This window comes from Gossypium arboreum, chromosome 9 (genome assembly GCF_025698485.1).
Source record: "Gossypium arboreum isolate Shixiya-1 chromosome 9, ASM2569848v2, whole genome shotgun sequence".
Classification (NCBI taxonomy): domain Eukaryota; kingdom Viridiplantae; phylum Streptophyta; class Magnoliopsida; order Malvales; family Malvaceae; genus Gossypium; species Gossypium arboreum.
The window spans coordinates 53,005,057-53,015,299 of NC_069078.1; the positions used below are offsets into that span (position 1 = coordinate 53,005,057).

Here is a 10,243-nt window from a genome sequence, read left to right on the forward strand (position 1 = left end):
TAAACTTTAATAGCTTTATGAATTAATATCTGAGTTAGCTAAATCGAGCTATAGCAATATCAAAGCAAGTACGTCAAAAGACATGAAAGTACTTCACACGTAGTTTTCTACCCTTCCACAACTCATAGGGGGTGATTTGAGTCTTCAGCCTTAGGTGCACCCTATTGATCATATAGGTACTTGTGTTAACAACCTCAACCTAGAACTTGTAAGAAACACTTGTAGTATTTAACATTACTCTATCCATCTCCTATACTAACATGTTCTTTTTCTTTACAATATAATTCTACTAAGGAATATTTGGAGCAGAAAAACTCATGCTTGATCTCTTCATCCCCAGAATAAACAACACAATCTTTATATTCTAACTCTTTTCCATGGTCACTCTTATTCCTCTGATAATTCCAATAACACGACCCTTTTCATTCATCAAGGTCCTGCACAGCTTCCTGAAGGCTTCAAAGGTTTTAAACTTATTTGTAAGAAATCTCATCCAAATGAATATCGAATAGTCATCCACATAAACTAGCATATATCTCTTGCCACCAATAGTCTTTGTTTGTATAAGACCTATTAGATCAATGTGAAATAACTCAAATGGATCAAATTTATTGACTTGAGAGACTCTATGATATTTCTCCTTATGTTGCTTACCCTTCAATCAACTACTACATACTTTAAGGACATAACCATTAATTTTAGGAATATCCCTGATAGCCTCAAACTAGATCAAATTTTGAAGTCATTTCTAATGCACATGACCAAGTTTCTTATGCCATAATTCTAACCTAGAGACACTTGCCTTGCTACATTTCATAGGCTAAAGAACTTTGTAGTAGTTATCAAATGTCCTAACCACTTCCATAATTTTCTATTTTGTCTTGAAAAAAACTTAAAAACCATCTTTAGTAAAGTTTACCAATATCCCTTGGTCACATCTTCATGAGAAACCTTCAAAGATCTATGAGATATAAGCAAGCACTTTGCTTCTTTCTTCTTCTAGACATGTTTCTGTCTTCTAGCATTTAAATGGCTATGTTCAATTAACACTTCAACTGACATTGAGCGTTTCCACCTCAAATCATATAACATTTTGGAGCACTTTGGTCTTATATGCCCTAGTTTATTACAATAATGACATATGATTCTAGAATGAATAGGTACCTTATTCTCCGTTGCCACCTTCTTACCAATCTTGACTGCGAAAACATTGGTTGAACATTCACCAGCTTCATTCTAACTAGATACTTTAACGAACACAACTTTCCCTTTGTTCACAAAACATAGTCCACCTTTTTCAAGTTCTCTTTTGCCAAAATATAGAAATTTATCCAGCTTGATACTCCCAACATTTAATTTCTCAAGTAGAAATTTCATTTCAACCAACTCTTTCTTAGTATTGACTAAATTATTCAACTCCTCGATTAGCAAAGACTCTTTAGCCTCAACCTATTTGATATGCTTTTTATTTTCCTCCTTCAATTGAACATTCTTATGTGGCAACTAAGTGTTCAACTCACATAGTTGTTCTTATTTACTCAGCATTGTCTTGTATGTATTTTGGAACTCTATATAAGAACCTCTATCAGAATCATCATCTACCTCAGCCTTAGAATTAGACATCACACTCACAGTGAAGAAAACAAAGCTTTTCACTTGTTCTTCATCAGATTTAGAATTGCTTGAAGTGTCCTCATCACTTTATTACGCACACACCACATTTTTCTTCTTAAAAGTGTTAGCACACTCTACCTATATATGTCCATATCTAAGATATTTATGACACTAGATGCCCTTTTTCTTATCTTTCTCATTCTCTTCCTTGATAGCAACACTTTTTCTCTTATTCTTAGAAGTGTTATTTAATGTCTCAAACTTCTTGAACCTCCTAGCTTGCTTCTTAAAGGCCTTACTGAAGTTTTGAGTAAGAAGAGAAATCTACTCTTGAAAATCTTCTAATAGTAGAGGCTTTGGGAATTGACACTTCATCAACAACTTAGAGTGCGATGCTCCTTTCTCCCTTATAATTAACCATCTTGGATTCATCCAAATTCAGCTTAAAATTTTGTAGGGACCCTACCAACTCATCAATTTTAGAACTATCCATATCTTTGGCCTTTTCAATGGCAATCACTTTGATAAAAAAATCTTTTAGGCAGTGACCTTAAGACATTACTTGCCAATTTAGAGTTCAAATACTCTTCTCTGAGTGCAAAATCCTGATTTGACAGGTCACGCAATTTGGTGTAACACCCCTTACCCATATCTAACGCCAGAACAAGGTACGAGGCATTACCGAACTTAAACTCATGTAATCATACAAAACTAAGACATGAATTTCTGTCCAAATTAAAACCATTCTTTAGCATGCATATCATCCCTTATAAGGGCCTTTGAGATCCCAAACATACTTTGGAAGTGGTTCGGGACTAAACTGAGAACTTTGAGAATATTTGGAAGACGTAGAAAATTTTCTTGTTTTGGAGAGTCATACGCCCGTGTGGCCTGGGACATGCCCGTGTCCTCAGCCCGTGTAACTCTCTGACTATGATGTAATTAACAAAATAGGGTCACACGGCCCAATCACACGCCCGTGTACTAGGCCTATGGCGAATTTAATTCCAAAAATCAGGTGCAGACTTTACAGGGCTTAGGCACACGCTCATGTCCTAAGGTCGTGTCCTTCACATGGCTGAGACACACGGCCATGTCTCTGCCCATGTGTTTACTACTGGGCATTCTGTTTTGCATTAATTAAGGTGCAGGGGACACACGGTCGGACCACACGCCTATGGGGCAGACCATGTGTCACACATGCCCGTGTGTCTACCCTTGTGGACAACTTTGAAGCTATTTTAGAAGCCTTTTGCCAACCTCAATAGCACATGCACACATACACATCTCCATGGCATCCAACATGGTAGAAATAAGCACTTACACATTCATAACATGATTCATGCATAGAAATTCCTTATTAATTTATACTTCTATTTTACTCATTAATGCCTTAGTTGTTATTATGCCATTCACTCATAATACCACCATCAAACATCCATGATCATATCCACAATTTAGATATGCCAAATACATTTAACCACATCGTGAGTAACCTTAGCACATGTATGCATATATGAATAGAATTTACATCCCTATAATCAATATGAGCCATGTCTCATGGCCGTATACAAAATGAATCATCAAATCATTAAAACCTAATACACTTGGCTAAACTAATATGACATATAACAAAATGACCAACTCCCTATACGTGTCATACTCAAAACGTTGAAACTAACTGTACCCAAAAGATCCAATTGATAGTGTGAACGTGCCTCCTACGTCCTTTGATCCTTGATCTAGCTTGGTGATACTATAAGAAAATGGAAAAGAGAGGAAGTAAGCATAAAGCTTAATAAGCTTGCATATAATTAATAAGAAATAAGAGTATGCACTTCATACACATACACAAGATAACTTAAATTATCTCATTCTTAATAATCATCATAGCCATATCCTGTTTCATTCGATTTACATAATGTACAATAGAACTTAAGATCATAATTTCTTAATTCTCATCTTATCGAAGTCTTATCATTTCGTAATCTCAATAACTATGAGCTTGGCATACATACCTGTACGCTTTCAACATAATCATACCTCGTCATTTCTTTAACAAATCCTTGGACTACTCGTTGAACCCCTTAGAAAACTAAGGATACTTGGGATTATCATACATATAATAAGATGCCAATGCCATGTCCCAGACGTGGTCTTATATGGGATCTCACATCGATGCCATATCTCAGATATGGTCTTATACGAAATCTCATTTCGATGCCATGTCCCAGATGTGGTCTTACACGAAATCTCATATCAACGCCATATCCCAAATACGGTCTTACATGATAACACATACCGATGCCGATGCCATATCCCAAATATGGTCTTATACGGGATTTTTTCAACCCAAATGTCATGATATTTTTTACCCTAAGTATTTCTAAAGTTCAACCGGCTTTTATCACCTCAATTCTTTGTCGAACAACATCAACAATATTCACAAAGACAATTATACAACTCATGCAACATTAAATGCTATATACATAGTAAAATGCTGTATCAATTACACACAAACTTACCTTGGTATAAAAATATGGTCAATTTATTCGATTTAGTCCAAGATCTTGTTCTTTCCCTGGTCTAGGCTCGGACTCTGTTTTTCTTGATCTATAATAGTAAATTTCACTTATTTAATTACCAAATTATTCAAAATAGCCCATAAATCATATTTTGGCAAAATTACAATTTTACCCTTAAACTTTTACATAATTACAATTTAGCCTCTAGGCTCGTAAAATGAAACTTATGCAGTTTCCTCCCTTTACAAGCCCAGCCAAACCTTATATAAACCTATAGAAACTCATACATTCCTCAAATTCATACATTTAACTTATAAATTTCACATTTCTCCATTTAGCCCCTATTTGATAATTTCATCAAAAGTCCTTTAACAAAAGTTGTTTATTACTCAACAAGGTTTCATTTTTATTTCATTAATCTTCACAAATAACTATCATGCTATCATGGCAAATCCCTAGCTTTTCAACCATATTACAAATTAGTCCTCTATTTAGCTAGCTTAAGCTTCAAGGGTTCGAAAAACATAAAAATCCACAAAAACTAACACTAAAATGACTTATATGTTGAGCGTTTATTGTGCTAAAAATTTCCATGGAGGTTTTTTTTCCTTAGATTTAGGTGGAAAAAGATGGAGAAGAAAGATGACCATTTGTTTTTATTTTATTCATTTAGCTTTTGTCATCAAAATACCAACCCTACCAACTTTGACTTTTTAACTTTTCTTCTCCATGTTCATCCATTCACACATTTAATGGCCTATTACTCATTAAGGACCTCAACTTTTAAGTTCTATAGCTATTTAACACATTTAGCTAATAGAACACAACTTTAGTATTTTCGCAATTTAGTCCTTTTTAACAAATTATGCATTCAAACGATAAAATTTCTTAAAAAAAATTTACACAATCATATTATCATGTTGTAGACCACAAAATAATACTAAAATAAATTTTATAACCTCAGATTTGTGGTCCCGAAACCACTATTCTAACCAGGCCCAAAATCGGAATGTTACATTTGGCATAGAACTCGCCAATTGTACTAGAATCTTGCATTATTAAAGTCTCAAATTTGGTGGTTAGCATCTGCATCTTGAATTGCTTGACCGTATTAGTTCCCTCATGAGCAGTTTGGAGTATTTCCCATGTTTCCTTTGCAACTATGCATTTTGAAATACGTTTGAACTCTTGCATATCAATGCTACAAAATATGACATAAATACTAGGAGCTTGGAAGCCTTTCCAACATCTAAATGAATAGTAGGAGCTGGTAGCTAGTTAGAACAGATCTCCATGCCTTCTCATCGATAGGATTAGTGTAGGCTTTCATTCTAGCCTTCTAATAGGTATAGTTATCATTCTTAAGCATAGGAGGATGAGTAATTGGTGAACCTTCCATTCTCAGCATAAAGCAACACCAGATTTTCCACTAGATGCGTTAAGTGTTTCCTCTTATGCCAATTGTTGTTACCTTAAGTTGCCTATTTTCTCAAAATGAAAAATGTAATGGAAGTGCTAGTCTAAAGTGGCAACTATGACTTGATATTGCGAAAAACTACACAAACAAAACAGAAATAATAGAGAGATTTGTTTATGCATTTTGATTTCCCTACATCTACGAAGCCTACCTTAATGAGTAATTCCACAATATTTAATCACAAGTACAACAAGTGATTCACACTGTATCACTCCCCGAGTATAGAGATCTCACATTTATACCTAAAGACTAGAACACTCACCTCCAAATGCTCCCCCTAAGAACTTGGGCAGTAAACACTAAATAATGTTTACAAAAACAATTTGCACTCTCTCACAAACAGTTCCTCAAATTAACATATTAGAATGCACTTAATTAGCTCTCTTAGAAAACCTAGACAAGCCCTAAAGCATATATTCAATTTCGGCTTGCTATCATCGAATCTAAGTGAATACAAAGTAACAACTTGAAAATAACTATTACAATCTTAATAATCAAAGTACAATCAATTAAAGATCTGATTTTCAAAATAGCTACAAAGTCTTCATCGATCATCCTTGTTTCAAGGGTTGATTTTATTCATTTGAATCTATTCCAATCTCCAAATGCCAAGGATTGATATTCCATTTATGGACCATAATATCTTCAATAAAGTAGCACATAAACAAGTTCAAATATTTTCTTCATTAAATTGTCAAACCAAATAAGGCAAGTTTTTAAACCACCTCAATGGCAATCGACAGTCAATGGTAGCCTATAGTTGGCACTGTTGAGTGCCACTCAACAACTCTCAGCTCATTTTGTCTCAACACCTTGGTTTTTTTTAATGATATTATCCATGTTTTATAATTTGTTTGTGTCTAAATGTTTTTGTTAATTTTTTTTTAAAATTTGGATTCTTTAAACCTTAGAGATACTTAGATGACTTAGATAATAAATTTGGAGTCTGAAATTACAAGATTAAAAATTATATTATCTTAGGATAATCTTTGGATAAGTATAGTAGAGTGCTAACTCTTCCATAATTGTAACTGTACTTTTGAACTTAGATTAGTAAAGTAGAACTAAATTTGTTCCTTTAGAATGTTTTTGGTTTAAACTTATGCTATTCTAATTATGACATTTTCATAACTAAAAAAATTAGTGTTGAGTCATTGTTTAAAGTGTTAAATCATTATTTGGGACTTGAAGTTGGAAAAATTTCCCACACTGGGGTCTTTTTTTTTTTTGTCCAAGTTAGGTTAAAACTTAGTAATTGTTCCCACATTTAGACCTTGACTTGGAAACTTTTCTCACATTGAGACTTGAACTTTAGGGTTTTCAAGGACTAATTTGGAGAAAAAAAGTTGAAGCCCCATCGTGGAAACATTTGCCATGTTCAGGGCCTAACTTAGACCAAAAAAATATTAAACCCTAATGTGAAAACAATTGTCAAGTTTAAGGCTTAATTTAAATTAAAAAGAAGTTCAAGTCTCGATGTGAGAAAAATTACCAAATTTAAGTTTTAAAATGCTATTTAACCGTGGTTTAACATAACTTGCGTTTAGCGTGTAACTCTCATTCGACCCATTATGACACAGCTATTTTGCTTCAATTGTCCTTATGTCTTGTTATTATTGGTCTTTGCTGAGATGTCATATGTTTAGCTTTAATGCAGCTTTGTCTCATGTAGTGTATTTGTTTTCGGTGTTTGCTATAAGTGATGATATATTCTGTTTTCTCCAGCTGCTGTTCTATTTGCTGCATTTTGTATTATGTTCTAAACTACCCATAAATATTCTCACACTTCTAAATTGAAAAAAATTCGAAATTGCGATCTTTAAATTGCTATAACGGCAATAATATCAAGTGCCAAGATTAGAGATTTTATGATAATATAATAATATAATATAAAGAACTTCATGATAGTATGTGTGTGTATATAATGGTGAGGTTTGACCGAATGACAATAGTCAAATAATAGACTGTAACTTGAATTCATGAAAACTGATAAAGTTATCTGAAAACCAAAAGTTGACGCATATCCAATACTTCTTGTTGCAGGATACTACAGTCAAATCGGACCCGATTGTTGTCTATCCTCAGACAATGATTGTGGTCGGAAAGGGACTTCAACCGGTTGTTGAGTTCTTGGTTCTGAATTTGAAGCTGTTTCACCTCATTCGTCAGATTTTCTAAATGATTCCGTTTACGCATCCGTGACCTCCGTGCTGAAGCCCGGTTCGATATCATTCGCCGTCGCTTTCGTTCGTCGATGGTGGGAACTCGTTGGTTTGGATCTTTAAGGGAGCTGGTACTACCACCGGTGAGGCTTTGTTTCGCTTCATCTGAACCGGTGCCCGACGACCTTGCGGAACCCGTTGATTGGCCGGGCGAGAAAATTTCCGACCAATCCCACTTCATGATGTTGGTTTCGATATCAGGAATTGGATCGTTGTCGAGCATCGAATCCGGTGAAAAAATGTCCGAAACAGTGGAAAACATGACGTTGATATCACTAATAATAAGAATCAAAGAATATGAACCAAGGCTTAGAGGTTCAGTAGGTGGACTGAGAAAAGCTAACAAATGCAGTGGAGAGGGCTCATATTTATGGACAAAATTGACCAAGACTGAAGGGCGGTTGGCGTATCTTAAATCACTTATGAAATTAAAAAAATAATAATTATTTTATAAAATAAGGAATATTATTGAATATATTTTATTTTTTTATTTTATATAAATTTAAAATTATATTAAGAGCTTAACTTAATATACCATTTTCATTATCTTAATTTTATCATCTTGGTTAAAGTACTTTAAATTTTACATCAATTTTTAAATATATATTTATTACCTAATTTTCTTTATCAACATAATAAATGTGTCAAAATCTGAATAATAGTGTTAATTTCATTTTACGTATTCTTAATATTTTTCCTTTGAATTCCATCCGTATTCCGGATGTGGCAATTTTAATATAATCTAATATTTATTTTAGATCAACTTTAAAAGTTTACTCTTTAAGTGAAATGTTTTAATTTTACAAACAACATTTTAGCATTTCTTACTTCTTTTAAATTAAATTTGATTAGCATAGTCCTAAAATTTCAGATAAATAACTTTTTTACAATTATTAGACAGATACCTATTGCAAACTATAGAGGATTTTTTTATTTTTTTATTTTGCTTTTACTTAATTTCTTTATAATTCAATTTTTTTACTTAGCAAGTTATAAAATGACGAAACAATTTTTTCCATTTTCAAATGATAATTTTATAAGGATAATTATTTAGTATATTAGAGATGATGTTTGTTAATTCCACAAATAAAAATAAAAATTTTCATATGTTTTAATCCAATTATGGAATTTTTAAAAGATTTAAGGTAATTAAAAAGATAAAATTTTAAATAATTGAGTCATCATTTTTAATTTTTCATGATTGAATGACAAAAAAAAATTATAGTTAGATGAACTATAATTTTACTTTTTAAAATTTTATAAAAACCTAAAGCATTGTAATATTTTCATACAATAATTAATTATTTTATTAATACAAAATTCATCACACCTATTCTGTAGCTGAAAGGAATATTCTAAAATAATTATGTTTTGAAAAACATTAAAATTTAATAATAAAAGTAATTTTGTCGTGAGTTATTAAATTTAAATAATCAATTTATACATTAATAGAATATTTAATTAAGGAACTTAATAGTTTATTGAACTAATATTGACACATTTGGTGGTAAGAAAATTCTTTGATTTTTTGTGGCTAAAACAATGGTCACAACTTCAAGTATTGTTTCATTGTGTTACTTGCTTATTTTAAGAGTCAGCAAATTTTAGAACAAAAACATTGGGATATTTATTTTGATGATGTTCGGACGAGTAAAGATATTTTTTTGCCACTTTCTATATTTAAAGATATTGAATTACATCAAGACTCTTATAGAAGTATTATCTTATGCTAATTTTTAGCTTTACTTTATAGAAAAGTGATTAAATTATATCTCTTATGTAAACAAAACTTAAGTAATATATAAACCTAAGTTTTACCTAGGTTAAAGAGACTATTGAAGAGTAATTGAAAGCTTGAGAGTTTGATAGATCATAAATTTGTTTAAGTTAGGAACGTGTATGAGTGAATTATTTCTATAAGCAATCAAGAGTCTCTTGAATTGAGAAGCTAAGCTTTCGAGGGGGAGCTTAGTGGGAGAGTAATCTAGTTTTTGTACAACAGTGAGGTCGCTAAATTGGTGATTGTTAGACTAGTGTTAGGACTTAAACCATTGGTTGTATTGTGACAAAGATAGTGGATCATTGCTTTAGGCAAGGCCCCACAGACGTAGACTAAGGTTGAACTGCGTAAGCAATCTCGATATTCATCTTTACTTTTTCGTGGTTGAAATTGTGGCCAGCACCATTTTAGCCACAGTTTCAATTTGCTAAGCAAGTAACTCCCTTATTTCTACAATTGGTATCAAAGTCTCTCATTTAATACAAATAGTGATTATCTTGGTTGATATACTTGTTTACAATTGAAGGATCTTCAGCCTCATGTCCTCTATGCTTGATGGAGCAAATTATGCTTATTACAAAGCTAAGATGAAAACTTTCATTAAGTCAACTAATGAACAAGCATA

General features: G+C 32.5%; 1 protein-coding gene across 1 annotated transcript; it reads right to left on the minus strand.

Annotated features, from left to right (window-relative positions):
• Window positions 1-7,409: 7,409 nt before the first annotated feature.
• LOC108455325 (basic leucine zipper 4-like) lies at window positions 7,410-8,224 on the minus strand. Its single transcript, XM_017753903.2, has one exon. It carries the CDS (start codon window positions 8,098-8,100, stop codon window positions 7,612-7,614), a length of 489 nt encoding a protein of 162 aa, XP_017609392.1. The 5' UTR covers window positions 8,101-8,224; the 3' UTR covers window positions 7,410-7,611.
• Between the last annotated feature and the right edge of the window lie 2,019 nt (window positions 8,225-10,243).